Raw genomic sequence first — 15,556 nt, 5'->3', positions numbered from 1 at the left:
ATTTGTGAAATTCACGCTATAATCTTAATCAAAACACCTGAACCTTTTTATACTAATTTATGGAATTGATTTTCCATATCAACCCATTTTCAAAACTTTGCCCTCAAGTCATTGCTATAATTATACTACTCCAATTAAAATTTCAAAATTTAGTCAAAACTTTGCCCTCAAGTCATTGCTATAATTATACCAATTAAAATTTCAAAATTTAGTTTGATCGGTCAATCATCAAAACTTTGCCCTCTAGTCATTGCTATAATTATTTGCTTAGAGGAGCGATTAATTGATGACTAATCATTTAATTGTTAACTACAACTAATTTAAGATCATATGATTTTGGAAATCTCGTGGTTTACAATTTGTAATGTGTAATTTCGTTTTTCATTTTTTAATATTAAAATGATAATAGCAACTATCAAATTTAGGGTGTAGAAATATAATGTCAATACAGTGTATGAAATACATCAAAACAAATACATGACAATGTCTACAAATTCATATTGACATTGTACAAGCATAGTATTGACATATTATGTGTTGTATATTGTTATAAAGCTGTTAACAAAATTTATGAAAATTTTTGAATTTTTTTCAAATTTTGACATCGGAACATATGCAAGGGAGATTTCGTTAGAATCCTTATGAAATTACCTTTAATTTGATATATGTTATGCGAAAAAATAATTTAAATCGAGAAAGTTATATGCGTTTTAAAGTTATGGAATATTTTTCAATAGTTAGTTACAACTAATTTGTTGTAAATTGACCTTAATAACCTTATTAACATTTTTTTTATCGTATTGACATTCTGTAGCTAATGATCTAGGTCATTGATTTGAATATCTAATATCTACTCCCTCTGTCCCATTAGAAATGAAACGTTTGCTTTTTACACATGTTTTGAAAAAATAATAATAAATAGTTAAAGTGGAGAAAAAATTAAGTAAAAAAGAGAATAATATAAAGGGGACTCTCCTCTACATTATTCTCTCTCTTACTTTATTTTTTCACCACTTTAGTTATTTATTATAATTTTTGCAAAATAAGTGCGCAAAAGTAAACGTTGCATTTTAAATGAGACGGAGGGAGTATTATTTAATTGTAATTAGCAATTAAGTATTGAGTTAGCAATACAACACTCTCCGGTTCGTTTATATGTCACGTGGTCAAATACATACCACGTATTGGATTCAATAATAATTTTATTTAGAGAATATACCATATTAACCACATTGTATCCGGAATTCTTTTTCCTGATGTTTTCAATAAGGTTCCAGGGTAAGCAAACCAATTGTTGGGGATGTAGCTCAGATGGTAGAGCGCTCGCTTAGCATGCGAGAGGTACGAGGATCGATACCCCGCATCTCCATCTTATTTGATACTCCCTCTGTCCCGCTTTAGGAGTGTCGGACACATGTTTATTGTAGTGGAGGTTGAGACCCACTTTTAACACTTTTTTATTAGTTGTAGTGGATATAGAGACTCACTTTTAACACTTTGTAGGCATTTTTTATTAATTCATCTTAATCGGGACTCCTAAAACGGGACGTCCAAAATTGATCAATCGGGACTCCTAAAGCGGGACGGAAGGAGGAATATATGTAAGTTAAATTTTGCATGTATACAAATTAACGGTACATGTAACGCAAATATCTTATACAGAAACTCAAGCGTTGAATTTAGTAGGAGTATATAAAAAATCAACATACACAATATAAAAGTTTCGGTTTGATGGATGATTATTTCCAGGAGGCTACCTTTGTATGAGTTTCCCTGGGCCAAAATTAAAGCGGGATTTCACCATGCACCATCATAATCCTCTTGCGCCACGAACATTGCATGATCCGAAAATTTCCCACTATATAACTCCCCCCACCATCAAATTACAAAGTAAAAAAGCCTAATCCATCATGGAAGAATTGTACAAAGCAGCATTAGCCATTGCCTATCTGCTGCTCCACAGTTCCTACATCGCCGGAGCAGCGTTGCTCGCCGCCTCGCCCTCACCCTCCCCCACCGCCTTGTCCTCCGCCTCCGTGGCCAGCCCGCCTGGCCAATGGAAGCTTCTCCGAAACAACACCGGAGTGGTGGCCATGCACATGGCCCTCACCCACTACAACACCGTCCTCATGTTCGACCAGACCAGCTCCGGCCCCTCCAACTACCACCTCCGCCACCGCTACGACGGCCGCCGCTGCCAGAGGGACCGCCAGGATTTGCTCGACCCCTCGTGCTACGCCCACTCGGTCGAGTATAGCATTTCCACCAACACCATCCGGCCCCTCTTCATCCAGCCCGACCCCTGGGCCTCGTCCGGCTCGTTCTTGAGCAATGGCACGTTGCTCGAGACCGGCGGATTCGGGCTCGGTGCAAAGCGGGTCCGCTACTTCAGGCCGTGTAAAAACGGCAACTGCGATTGGACCCACGGCCGGAAGCATCTCTCTGCACAGAGATGGTATGCTTCCAGCCTCAGGCTACCTGACCACGACGACCGCGTGGTCGTCGTGGGCGGTTACAACGTGACCTCCTATGAATTCATACCCAAGAGACACCCAAATGAGGTAAGTTTCAACCTACCATTCTTGAAAAAGACTTATGATAGCAGTGAAGGAGGCAACAACATGTACCCAATTCTACACCTCTCTCCAGATGGCCATTTATTCATCTTCGCCAACACCGACTCGATCCTCTTCAACTACAAACGCAACCAAGTAGTGAAATCATTCCCTCGAATCCCGGGGAAAGGCTCGCGGACTTATCCGAGCTCGGGTTCGTCAGTGCTCCTCCCGCTCGACCTCAACGACCACTTTATAAAAGCAGAGGTCATGATATGCGGGGGAGCGGCCGCAGGGGCAGTCCCCGCGGCCGCACGAGGCCAGTTCCTCAGAGGCCTGGGCTCGTGCGGCCGGATGACCATCACCGGCAACAACCACAGGTGGAAGATGGAAACCATGCCCGCCGCTAGGCTGATGCACAACATGATCATCCTCCCAAACGGCAACGTTTTGATCATCAACGGCGTCGAGAGCGGCAGCGCCGGCACGAACAGCGCTGCCCGCCCGGCGCTTCACCCGTACCTATACAAGCCGAAGAAGCGGCTCGGCCTCCGTTTCTCTCTGTTAAGGCCGTCGAAGGTCGCGAGGATGTATCACTCCTCGGCAGTTCTTTTACCCAGCGGGAAGGTTCTCGTCGGCGGCAGCAACCCGAACAGCCGCTACGCCTTCCAGAACGTGGCGCACCCGACCGAGCTCCGGCTGCAGGCGTTCACCCCGCCGAACATGGAGGCGGCGTTCGACGACAGGAGGCCGAGCAACGTAACGGTGGAGCAGGACGGGGGAGTGGTGTACGGCGCGACGTTTACGGTGAGTTTTATGATGAGGAAGAAGGCGTGGCACTCGGCGCACGACGTCGTTTTCACGGCCTATGTGTCGCCGTTCAACACGCATTCGCTCTCCATGGATCAGAGGCTGCTGGTGCTGAGGGCGGAGAAGGTTACGGTGGACACGGCTAAGGGTATGGTGGGGAAGCGGTTGGTGAGTGCGGTGGTGGAAGCTCCGGCTTCGGCTATGGTGGCGCCGGCTGGTTATTATATGATCAGTGTTATTTATAATGGGATTCCGAGTGAATCTCAGTGGGTTAGGTTCATGCACAAGTGAGAGAAGAAGAGCAACACGCACTAAATAAATCCTTATGATCGATAGTTTTCCTTTTTTTACCTTTTTTTTTTTAATGTTATACGGTTGAAGATTATCACATGTCCAACTTTGCTCATTTAGTTGGACCTTATCTAATATGTAATGTTTTTCTCAATATGTAATGTTTTTCTATTTCTATTGTTGGGGATTCTACTTGAAGTGTCTCATGTCATATTTTAGTCAGTAGTAGTTTTTATTTTAATTACCTATTTGGATTTAGAAAATAGAAATCGTGGGATAGGATACAATGAAGGTCATGGTCGATGTTGTATATCGTCTTTAGTTGAAGAAGCCTTTTATGTCTTTTTTAAGTTATGTGTCAAGTTTGATCCGTTTTATCAGTGCTGGTAATACCCGAGATAAAATTGAGGAACACCCGAAAAATAAAAGAGGTGATGCCAAAGATGGCGCCGCAGGCGACCTACGTCCTGATAGAGAATAGGTAATATGGATATGACCGATGTCAACCACTATTAAAACGCAAATCTCCTTGCTAAGCATGCCAACAAATACTTATATAAATGAACTCATAAACATTGCATAAAATCCCCACATGTTAACATCAACGCTTCTGTATTTGAGTATTTTGGAGATTTTAACCCAAAAATCTCTGAAGGGATTGGAGGTGAGAAATGGTGATGTGGGTGCCGCACTTAGGACGGATACACAACTTCTATGTGATGGACGGCACGTCAAGAGACTGAATTTAAGAGCATCCACAACGCTGCGCGATGCGGTCTCGGTCTCGTCTCGAGACGAGATGCCATCGAGACAGCGTTGCGGCTCCCGTCTCGTCTTGACGCCCGACGCGTCCCGGCGAGGCCAGCCTCGAGCGGGCGAGACACGCGCCCGGCGCCACGTGGCGCGCGCGGGCGGCTGGCGTGACGCCCACTCGCCGACCCGCGAGTGGGCGTCGGATTTATGACGTCATAATTCAATTATTTTTTTAAAAAAATCAGATTTTTCGAAAAAAAAAAAAATTTTAAAAAAACGGTAATATGACCGTTGAACGGTCATATTTTTAAATTTTTTTTTTTATATTCTATATATACTCTTCTCCATTCTCCATTTTACACACAAACACACATCTATTCTCTCATCTCTCTTTCTTTCCTCTCCAATCACTTCTACAAAATCATTCCTTTATTTTTTTCTTCTCCCAAATTTAATCAATTATGGATCCATTTGAGCAAATGCGTCGAATAATGGAAGAATCGCTAGAAGAAGATCGACGTAGGGAAGAGGAAGCCGTCGCGCCTCCTAGGAGACGCCGGACATACATCCATCGTAACCGGGAGGAAGCCGCCGCAAGGTTGGAACGTGATTACTTCAGTCCGAACCCGGTGTGGGGAGATATCTACTTCCGTCGCCGTTTCCGTATGTCACGCTCGCTATTTTTGCATATCGCGAGTACATTGGCGGCACGGGAAGAGTTCTTCAGAGAAGGGTTCGACGCTGTTGGCCGTCCTAGCCACACGACGCTCCAGAAATGTACTGCGGCGATCCGTCAGCTTGCTACTGGACAAACGGCGGATGCGTTCGACGAATACCTGCACGTCGGAGAATCCACTGGGCGACTTTGTTTGTTGAACTTCTGCAAAGGCGTCCGGGCAGCCTTCACCGCCGAATTTCTGAAGAAGCCAACCACCGCAGATTGTCAGTTTCTGCTCCGTCTTCACGAACAAGTGCACGGATTCCCCGGGATGCTCGGGAGTGTCGATTGCATGCATTGGCAATGGAAGAATTGCCCTGTGGCTTTGAGGGGGTCATACACGAGCGGCCACAAAGGCACCACCCCACCGTTATACTTGAGGTCGTCGCCGACTACCGGCTATGGATTTGGCATGCGTATTTCGAGGTCCCCGGCTCGAACAACGACGTCAACGTGCTCAACAACTCCGACCTCTTCGCTGAAGTTCTGAATGGTAAAGCGCCGGCCATCAACTCCATCGCTAACAATCGCCAGTATAAAATGGGGTACTATCTTGCCGAAGGCATCTATCCGAAGTGGCCAACCTTCGTGAAGACGTTCAACAGGCCTGTGGACGAAAAGCAGTCTCTTTTTGCGCAGAAGCAAGAGTCTGCTCGCAAGGATGTGGAGAGAGCGTTCGGGGTTCTCCAAACTCGATGGAACATTATCAAAGCCCCGGCTCGACAGTGGTTTATGGAGAATATGGTCGACATCATGTATACATGCATAATCTTGCACAACATGATTGTCGCCGACGAAGGACCTGAGGCGGGAAATTGGTTCGACCCTGAAACCCCGGGAAGCTCAACCGCAAGTAGTCCGCCTCGAACGGGAGTGCATCCGTCTTTGCAAGAGCGGTTGTCTATTCGGGCAAGGACACGTGATTCTACCGCCCACGCCCAACTCCAGGAGGATCTAATGGAGCACATTTGGGCAAAATTTGGCAACCGTTAGATGATCGTCACTAGAGAACTCCTTCTTCTACTTCTTTGCCTCCATTTTTTTTATTTGAGTTTAAGTGTGCAATTTGTAATTTCTAGTTTTTTAATTATGTCTTTTTTATTTTTTTAGGTATTTAAATTGTAATTTTATTTTATTTATAATGAAGTGTGTTTTTTATTAATTGAATTTGTTGGAATTAAAAATAAAAAATGAAATTGAATGAATAGTTAAGAGATGGTTAAGAGATGGAGGGATGCAGGTGTTGTCTCTTAGTTAAGAGATGAACTGAAAAGTACAGTAGGGCCCATGAATAGTGAAGAGATGAGACAGTTAAAAGACGGATAAGAGACAGCGTTGCGGATGACCTAATGAATTTTTATAGAACTTGTATGTAAATGTGGAATCAGGCACCCCCACCTATATTCGCCCTTGTGTATTTAGATTCCTAGGTAGGGTTGTTGAATAAAGAAAGATGGTACCGTCTATGAAATAATATCTCAATTTGCTATTTTGGAATATCTATAGTTTAAAGTTTGCTTTTATTTTATTTTATTTTAAGTAGTGGATTGTACGGTCCATTAAATTCTTACACCACATTTTACTATAAAGTTAATGCATATAACTTTTTCTTCATTTCCTTTACATTTTTTAAAACTCATCTGAGCCAAAAATACGTTTATATATCGCGAACGGAATGTAAGGTATTATCCGAAAAAGAAAGAGAAGTTTTCGTGGGGGTGATTGGTAAATATTACCACTATGATCATTTTTATAAAATGATCATAAATACAAATAAAATTTTCTAATTCTAATTCTAAAAATTTAAATAAGGGTAAACAGTCATTTAAATCACAAGTTTGGTCAAAATTTGGTTTATCACACAAAGTTTGAAATGCTAATCAAATCACGGAGTTTGAAATTTCTAGTTTATCGCGTGAGTTGAATTTTAGGTGGAATCTTTATTGGCGTGGATTGAGATTTAAATCACGAAAAATATGCATGTATAATCCAAAGTGTAGTTACAAGGAGCTTGATCTTAAAGTTAAATTGAGATTTCAAGATGATTTCAACGTAGAGATGCAAAGATTCCACCTAAAAATCAATACATGGGATAAACTAAAAAATTAAAACTTCATAATTTGATTACCAAAATTCAAACTCTATTAGACATACCAGATTTTGACCAAAACTTCGACTTATCCTAACAATTCAAATTACTGTGTGAATGAATTCAATCGTCGGTTTTTTTTTATAAATAATGTGAAAAACGTTTTTTTTTTTTAAAATAATTTTGTCAAAGCAAAATCTGATACCCCACCTCACGTGTTCCCAATCGCCACTCCTCAGTCCTCCGATCATACTGTTCCTCTACAGCCCGCCGCCGCCGTTATCTCCGGCTAACTTGCAACCCTAACTTCTGGTGTAAGCGTTTGATATATACTTGACTCACCTAAATTAATGGAAGGTCTGTATGTGTTACACTCAAGAGCAAATTCCTCCGCCTTATTTTCAGCTCAAAAATCTCATGCTCTTCAGCTTTTAAATCCCATACCCCAAAAAATCACATATTTAAGGTCTATGCCGCAAACCCACAAGCTGAATCACTCTTCTCACAAGCAACTTTCGATTAAAGCTCAAATGGTAAAATCGTACTAGGAATTTTCTCTTTCCTTTTTCCGTTGAATTAAGTTGCTATTCTTGTCTGTTAGTCATTTTGGAGTTTGTGGGATTTGATGGGTCTGCTTTGATAGTTGAAAGTTGCAAGCTTTATTGGATTTCCGTGTAATTGCAGTACTTTTGTATTTTTGGATTTGAATGAAGGGCAATATATTTTTAATTGAAGAAAATATTTTCAGAGGTATTTTCGTTGATTGTTTGATATTTACAATGATGTTGTCATTGTTTGTCTAAAATTAACTGCAAAAGCTAGAAATTTTGGAGTGGTATTTCAAGAGAATATGTTGCATAGGGGCATGAGATCTCACTATGAGTTTCTTGAGGTAAACTAAGGTTCTTGTTATGCCAGGTTGAAATAAATGTTGGATTGGCTACAATGTCTGATCCTACAATTTCTAATGAAGATTTGCTCAAAATTAAAGAGTGGGAAATTGGGATGTTGCAAGGTGAACTTGCTGCCAGTCAAGGAATAAGTATCAGGAGACGACCTCCAAGTGGACCGCCTCCTCACTACGTAGGCCCTTTTGAATTTCACCTGCAAAACACGGAAAAGACTCCTTTTAACATTCTTGAAGAAATTATATGGTACAAGGATGTGGAAGTCTCTGAGGTACTTTTATCTTTGGGAATGTGTAGAGTTTGTCGCTTCTGTGAATTCATTAGTCATTGAATGTAGATGAAGGAGAGGAAGCCGCTTTCAGTGTTGAAAAAGTTGTTGGATAATGCTCCGCCTGTTAGAGATTTTGTTGGAGCTCTTAAAGCTGCAAATTCGCGGACTGGGGTTCCTGGTTTAATTGCTGAAGTTAAGAAGGCCTCTCCTAGTCGAGGGGTTATGAGAGAATATTTTGATCCTGTAAGTCGTCCGTTTCTTCTTCCTATTATATACCGCTTCACGCTCATCAATAATGTGCCATGCCAACATGAAATGTGACAAATTTAGTAATTACACTTTTCTGCTACATGTGACAACCACTTAAAGAATTTATGATACCGGTACTGTTAAAGTTAGTAGTGATTGTGATTTTCTAATTTCTCTCGACGCGAATGTATACGATTTAGTTAGCAGATATTTCAGACCGTTCCCAGAGTAGGTAATGTAAGCATCAAGAATTCAAGTATTGAGTTTTTATAGCAGGTCTTTTGACCAACTAGATGTCGAATTTTTAATTCATCCTTAGCTCCTAGTTCAACAAATACATCCCTGACCTCATCCTCTTCTTAACTCTTAAGAATGGCATCTACCAAATCCATTGCAGATTAACAGAAGAAAAAAAATTGGAATAGTATACAGATTTGATCTAAAGAAACATATTTTAAAATTCATTTCCCAGTTTGATTTCCTTTGCTATTACTGAAGGTGAAAACACTCTCTACAACAAATTCTCAAATCTCTTTCGACTATACTGCATGGATACTAGTCAAATGTTACAATGTACCAACTATTTCATGGTTTTCATGACAGGTTCTGATTGCTAAAGCCTATGAAAAAGGTGGAGCAGCTTGCCTTAGTGTTTTGACAGATGAGAAGTTTTTCCAGGTTTTGCCTGACTCTATCTTTCTGTTGGTTTGCCACAAGATATGTGTCCGTTTACATGATTCTCATCGAGAAGGTATTTATTGTTGGGACTAATATAGGGAAGCTTTGAGAACTTGGAGGCAATAAGGAATTCCGGGGTTCAGGTATTTCTGATCCATGGTGTTTTTTCTGTTGGATATAATAAAGAACTCAACATTATCTTCCCTATATCACTGATGAATTCTTAAAATCTCTCAATTTAGTGCCCTCTGTTGTGTAAAGAGTTTGTAATAGATGCTTGGCAAATCTACTATGCTCGAGTTAAAGGTGCAGATGCGGTTCTGTTGATTGCTGCTGTTTTACCCGATTTAGAAATCAAGTACATGGTTAAGATATGCAAGTTGCTAGGCTTAGCCGCACTTGTGGAGGTTCGTTCTTCTTTCCCTTTTTAAAATCCTCATGTATCAACTTGCAATGGTTTCCCAGCTCTCTTGTCTTATGTTATTTTTAGGGTGAGCACAATATTGGGGATCCGAATACCCGAACCAAACCAAACAAAAATATTGAATCAAGTTTTGATTTACTGGATTTTCAGTTTGGTTGGTTTAGAATCTTTGTTACATTTTGGGAATATTTGGTTCAGATTTTTTAATTGCAAATTCGTTTCCGTTTTGGCAAAAATCCGAACCTAAATCTGAATACTCACTCTATTTGTTCTCTGTTTTGGTCCTCCATGTTCTAGGTACACAACGAGAGAGAGATGGATCGTGTTTTAGCATTAGAGGGCATTGAACTAGTTGGCATCAATAACCGTGACCTAGGTATTTCCCTCACAAGCATTATTCAAAGTTCTACTGTTCAGCTCTAGCTTAAAATTTGGTCACTTCTACTCTTCTCAGGAACATTCAAGGTTGATATTAGCAACACTAAGAAACTTCTAGAAGGCGAGCGTGGAGAAAGGATACGACAGAGAGGAATTATTGTAAGTATTTCGTGTGATGGTTTTATCCCACCAGTTTTTCTCAGTTCACTATGAGTGCTAACTTTTCAATGCATGCGAAAATCTTCAGGTAGTTGGGGAATCAGGACTTCTTACTCCCGCTGACATTGCTTACGTGCAAGGAGCCGGTGTAAAAGCAGTATGTGTTGCTTAAAACAGTTGAACTCAAAAAATATGCACCCTTGAATAAGCGCGCATTGATGTGTTTTCCTTTGTCTTTATCTTCAACAGGTACTGGTTGGTGAATCGATAGTTAAACAGAATGACCCTACTGCTGGAATAGCTTGTCTGTTTGGTAAAAATATCGCTTCGTGATTGTATTAGCTAGCTTTTGTGATGCTGCTGCTGGTGAGGTATGAAAATTTTGTTAACTTAGCAGTCACAGCTGTAGAAGATCATGGAGGAAAGCCAGAAAAGGTGGCAGTCACAGCTGTAGAAGATCATGGAGAAAAGCCAGAAAAGGGAGTATCAATAATAGAACAAAATCAGGGATCATAGAGTGATCTCAGGGATTGCCTCAAATTTAATTTATTTCCTTTCCATAGTTTCCTTTTTATTCCTTGTACAAACGTTCTGAGATCTCTATTTAAAGAGAGTCACATCAGTAATAACATCATCATTTTAACACAGCAAAAAATATATTGCATACCTCTTTTCTTGCTTTTCCTTTATGGTATCAGCGCATAGGTTTTCCTAGGCCTGATTTTTTTTTCCGCCGCTCATTATCCGAGCAATGGGTGAAACAGAGGGAACCATTGTTACTAGGGCTGATAGTTCGGTCATCGGTTAGTCGGTTAACCGATGACCGAACCGAACACCTCGGTTCTCGGTTAACCGAGAACCGCTCCATTCGCCCAATTTCGGTTATCGGTCATATTCGGTTCCAATCTGCTCGGTTATCGGTTCTAACCGATAACCGATCGGTTAACCGAATAGTCAATTATAGAACCGATTAAGGAGTATTAAATTATGTTTACTTTTATTTTTATTATTAAAAAAAATATAAACTTAGCAGAGAAAATAAACGGAGCCCTAACTTGTCTTACTGTCTTGTAATTTCAAAAGCGGCTTGGCGCTCCTCCTTCAATCTTCGCGGCGACTCCTCTTCCCCACGAGTCCACGACCAGCGGCGCTCCGGCGGTTTCCGTCAAGCCCGGTCAGCGGTCAGTATTAATTTTGGATTTTTAGTTGGTTTTTATCCAATTTTGTGAAGCTTTTGTGAGGAATTTTCAATTTATGTTTTGAATTTGATTCTGGGACAGTGGGATTATCATCAATTCATCATCGTATAAATTTATCATTCTGAAGATTGTAGTATAGATTAATACAGTATAAATTGTAGTATAAAATCTGGACATCATCATCGTCATTATTTGGTTTTTTCAACAATTCTCCATCTGTGATGGATGGTTTCTTCATAAACAATGTTAAATTGTTTGTCTATGGTGGCATAGTTGTAGTAATATTTAATTTGTTAAGTTTCTTTGTAAAATTGTAATTTTATAACACAATTTGTGACAACCATTTTCATATCATCGTTTTAGTGAAACTGTGGTTTCTGAAATTGAGATGCTGTGGTTTCTCTATGGCTTGTGGCATTCCTCTGGTTTAGACTTTTAGTAGTACAATCTATGCTACCAAAAACCCATGTTCCAGTTAGTTTTAAATTACTTTGTGTGTTTCTTTCATAACAATTGTTTTTGTTCATAGTTGTAGTTGAAGATGTCAAATTCAGAGTCTTGCACCCAAAACATAGGGAGCAATCAGTCACCTAAAGATATGCTTGAAGATATTGAAGTTGAAGAACTAGGGCTCGAGGGAGAGGAAGAGGAAGAGGAAGAGGGGGAGGAAATGGTGCCACCGGCATCAAAAAAGCGTAAACAAGCAGTAAGATCGGCTATATGGAAAAAATTTGATAGAGTTTTGGAAGATTCAATTCAAAAAGGGAAATGCAAACTGTGTGGAACATGTATACTTGCTGATCCGAAGCACAATGACACATCCGCTATGTGGAAGCATCATGCTTCATGTTTGAAGAAAAATGAAGGGGAAAAGAATCAAACACCACTCAGCCAAGATGAATTGAGGCAAGATATCCAAGAAAAGGGCAGATACGCATTATGCAGGATGATTGTTCTTGATGAACAACCATTCAGATTGGTGGAACGAGAGGGATTTCGTTTATTTTGCCGTGATATGGTACCAAATTTTAATATCCCGAGCAGATACACGGTAAGATCGGATTGTGTGAAGATGTTTCTAGAGGAGAGGGAACTGGTGAAAGTGGTTTTCTCCAGACCAGGCATGAGTAGAGTATCAATCACCACCGACTGTTGGACTGGAGTCAATAACACAAGTTTTATTTGTGTTACATCACATTTCATCGACAAGGAATGGAGGCTGCACAAGAAAATAATCAGCTTCTTTGACATTACTAGTCATAAGGGGGATGACATTGCTAAGGTGTTGATAAAGGCCCTTACGAACTGGGGCATTCAGAGGCTTTTTTGTTGCACCATGGATAATGCTAAAAACAATGGTGTAGCAATCAAGGAAATGAAGTCCACCTTCAATGCAAGAGGCATGCTTGTTGCCAATGGGCAATATTTTCATCAGAGGTGTGTTGCACACATACTTAACTTGGTTGTCGAAGAAGGCATGAAACAAATAGGCATGGCAGTTGTACGAGTTAGAGAAGCCGTGAAATGGATAAAGGGTTCATCCACAAGGTCTAAGGCCTTCAAGGATATTGCCAAGGTATGTAAGGTTGATACCAAAAAATTCTTGTGTCAAGATGTACCTACTAGATGGAACTCGACTTACTTAATGCTCGAGGCGGCATTGCCATATGAGCCGGCTATGAAGCTGTACAACAACGTCACTCCCAGTTTGGTAGGGATTTGAGAAACCTGAAACACAACGACCTCACAGTTGGCGTACCTGGAGAAGAAGATTGGATTGAAGTGAAGAAGATGTGTAGTTTTCTCCGATCGTTTTATGTTATGACTCGTCTGGTCTCTGGCACCACGTATGCCACATCACATTCATTTTTAATGGAGATGTGTGACATATTTCTTATCATAAAAAGGTTGGAGGATGATGAAGATGCTGAGGTTAGATACATGGCCAAGAAGATGATGGAAAAGCTTGGTAAGTATTGGTTGGAGGAAGATGAGCTTAATCCAAACATGAACAAAATTTTGTACATTGCTGCAATGCTAGATCCTAGACAAAAGATGAAGCATGTGCAGTCATTGTTTGAAGACGTTGTATGGTGACGCACGGAGAAATGAGTTGGCAGAGGAGTTGAGAAAGTCAGTCTTTGACTTATTTGAGTTGTACAAGAAAGAATTCACTCCAGTGGCTGACCAAACACAACCACGAACAGCTTCAGCTAGCCAAATGTCGAATAGATCGACTAATCTGCGATTTCTTGGTAAAAGTTCTTGTAACATTCTCTGTGTTGCTAGTGAGGATGATGATGATGAAGATGGAAGCTCAGAGCTCTCTCGTTACTTCGCAGAGAGGCAATACCCGGCAAATAAAGATGATGATTTTGACATTCTTATGTGGTGGAAGACATACGGTATTTCCTATCCTATTCTATCAGAGATGGCTAGAGATATCCTTGCTATTCCTATATCAAGTGTTGCTTCTGAGTCGGCATTCAGCATGGGGGGGTGTGTGCTGTCGATATTTAGAAACTCTTTGGCACCGGAAATGGTAGAAGCTTTGATATGCTCCGAGGATTGGTTGAGGTCTAGTTCTAGTTCTGCCGATCTCATGGAAGAAGAAGGAGAACCAATATCATTTTTGCAAAAGCAATACCATGAAAGTGAGTATTCATTGCTATTTACTAATATATTTATTTATTCTTCATTTTGAACTCATTTTCTTTAATTCATTATTTTTTAATAGTGGTTGGGGAAATTGTTACAAATATGCTCTCTACACAACAACCTTCTCTCATTCCAATATACCTACATAACAACTCAATCTCTGTGAAACTTTCTGAAACCAATTACCTAGTTTGGCGACAACAAATCATGGCAACCGTTAGGGGATACGGGCTCGAAGCCTTCCTCACCGGAGACCAACCCATACCACCTCGTATGCTTCCAAAAGAAGGAACAACACAACCTACTTTGAACCCAGATTTCATTCAATGGGATCGCCAGGACCAGCTGTTGGCCTCCTGGATCCAATCGTCTCTCACCGAGAGTACTATGGTTATGGTTGTAGGAATGAACTCCGCCCAAGAAATTTGGGAGGCTTTGGAATCGAGCTACTCGAACCAGTCGAGAGCCAAGATCATGCAACACAAGTTACAACTGCAAACAGTAAAAAAGGAATCCCTCACAATGAGAGACTATTTAACCAAAGTAAAGTCACTCTGCGATCTCCTAGGGGCTGCCGGCTGTAGAGTTTCCGAGGAAGACCAGATCCTCCACATCCTAGGAGGATTAGGGATGGAATATGATCCCGTGATGGTTGCCATAACCTCGAAAGGTGACACGTGGTCTGTACAAGAAGTCGGAGCTCTTTTGATGAGTTTCGAGTCCAGACTGGAGGTGACAAAACCTTCAACAATCAATACAGATGGTTCTCAGGCAGTAGCTCACCTTGCTCAAACTACTGGCCAACGCAGAGACAATGTGCCACACTACAAATATGGACAATATGACACCCATGGAAGTGATGGAATGAGGGGTGGTTTTCGCAGCAGTCGCGGTGGTCGTGGAGGTTCCCGAGGACGCACAACTGGAAATAAAATCATCTGCCAGTTATGCCAGAAACCGGGCCATTCAGCGGATAAATGCTGGCACAGGTATGAACAAAATTTTGCTCCTCAAGCGCCCCGCCCACAACAGCAAAACATTCGCCAGTTGCAACAACCACACCAACCCTCTGCGAACATTGCTCAAGCTAGAAGTGTTTATGCTCCAACTGAATATCTCAGTGAGAGTGTTGTCTCCTCCTGGTACCCAGACTCGGGCGCCACTAATCACGTTACTAATGATTTCTCAACCTTGAACACCTCATCTGAATACCATGGAGGTAACCTTCTACAACTTGGTGATGGTCACGGTCTTGGTATTGCTCATGTGGGGCAGTCAATACTTAAGCCCTCTTCCTCTCCACAAAATTCATTCTTGCTCAATAATCTCCTACATGTCCCCAAAGTCACCAAAAATTTGCTAAGTGTCTCACATTTTGCTCGTGATAACAATGTGTTTTTTGAATTTCATCCATCT

At 41.1% G+C, this 15,556-nt stretch overlaps 2 protein-coding genes and 1 non-coding gene across 5 annotated transcripts; all 3 read left to right on the top strand.

Annotated features, from left to right (window-relative positions):
- Positions 1–1,296: 1,296 nt before the first annotated feature.
- Positions 1,297–1,369, top strand: TRNAA-AGC. Its single transcript has one exon. It is a non-coding gene; the product is annotated as a tRNA-Ala (tRNA).
- Positions 1,370–1,875: 506 nt separating this feature from the next.
- On the top strand, positions 1,876–3,708 carry LOC125217751 (aldehyde oxidase GLOX-like). Its single transcript, XM_048119276.1, has one exon. The coding sequence runs from the start codon at positions 1,911–1,913 to the stop codon at positions 3,654–3,656; it is 1,746 nt and encodes a 581-aa protein (XP_047975233.1). The 5' UTR covers positions 1,876–1,910; the 3' UTR covers positions 3,657–3,708.
- Positions 3,709–7,440: 3,732 nt separating this feature from the next.
- LOC125221800 (indole-3-glycerol phosphate synthase, chloroplastic-like) lies at positions 7,441–10,928 on the top strand. Of its 3 annotated transcripts, none has more exons than XM_048124062.1 (11): positions 7,441–7,530; positions 8,135–8,395; positions 8,462–8,638; positions 9,248–9,322; positions 9,421–9,465; positions 9,565–9,729; positions 10,044–10,122; positions 10,201–10,283; positions 10,372–10,440; positions 10,533–10,596; positions 10,681–10,928. In XM_048124062.1, the coding sequence occupies exons 2-11, from the start codon at positions 8,162–8,164 to the stop codon at positions 10,797–10,799; spliced, it is 1,110 nt and encodes a 369-aa protein (XP_047980019.1). In that variant the 5' UTR covers positions 7,441–7,530; positions 8,135–8,161; the 3' UTR covers positions 10,800–10,928. The 3 variants fall into 3 exon arrangements, with proteins under 3 accessions (XP_047980019.1, XP_047980016.1, XP_047980017.1); XM_048124059.1 differs by lacking the exon at positions 7,441–7,530 and adding an exon at positions 7,538–7,749; XM_048124060.1 differs by lacking the exon at positions 7,441–7,530 and adding an exon at positions 7,538–7,749 and having other exon boundaries at positions 10,533–10,725.
- The last annotated feature ends 4,628 nt before the right edge of the window (positions 10,929–15,556 follow it).

Source organism: Salvia hispanica, chromosome 4, assembly GCF_023119035.1.
Source record: "Salvia hispanica cultivar TCC Black 2014 chromosome 4, UniMelb_Shisp_WGS_1.0, whole genome shotgun sequence".
NCBI classification, from domain to species: Eukaryota; Viridiplantae; Streptophyta; class Magnoliopsida; order Lamiales; family Lamiaceae; genus Salvia; species Salvia hispanica.
This window is presented reverse-complemented; position numbering and strand designations above follow the sequence as displayed.

Excerpts from the sequence above, each read along its gene's own strand:
- LOC125217751 (XM_048119276.1), top strand. The coding sequence starts at position 1,911 with ATGGAAGAATTGTACAAAGCAGCATTAGCCATTGCCTATCTGCTGCTC.
- LOC125221800 (XM_048124059.1), top strand. The coding sequence starts at position 7,567 with ATGGAAGGTCTGTATGTGTTACACTCAAGAGCAAATTCCTCCGCCTTA. Across the intron at positions 7,750-8,134 it reads TTTCGATTAAAGCTCAAATG|GTTGAAATAAATGTTGGATT; the intron begins GTAAAATCGTAC and ends TTGTTATGCCAG. Across the intron at positions 10,597-10,680 it reads TGGAATAGCTTGTCTGTTTG|TCACAGCTGTAGAAGATCAT; the intron begins GTAAAAATATCG and ends TTAACTTAGCAG.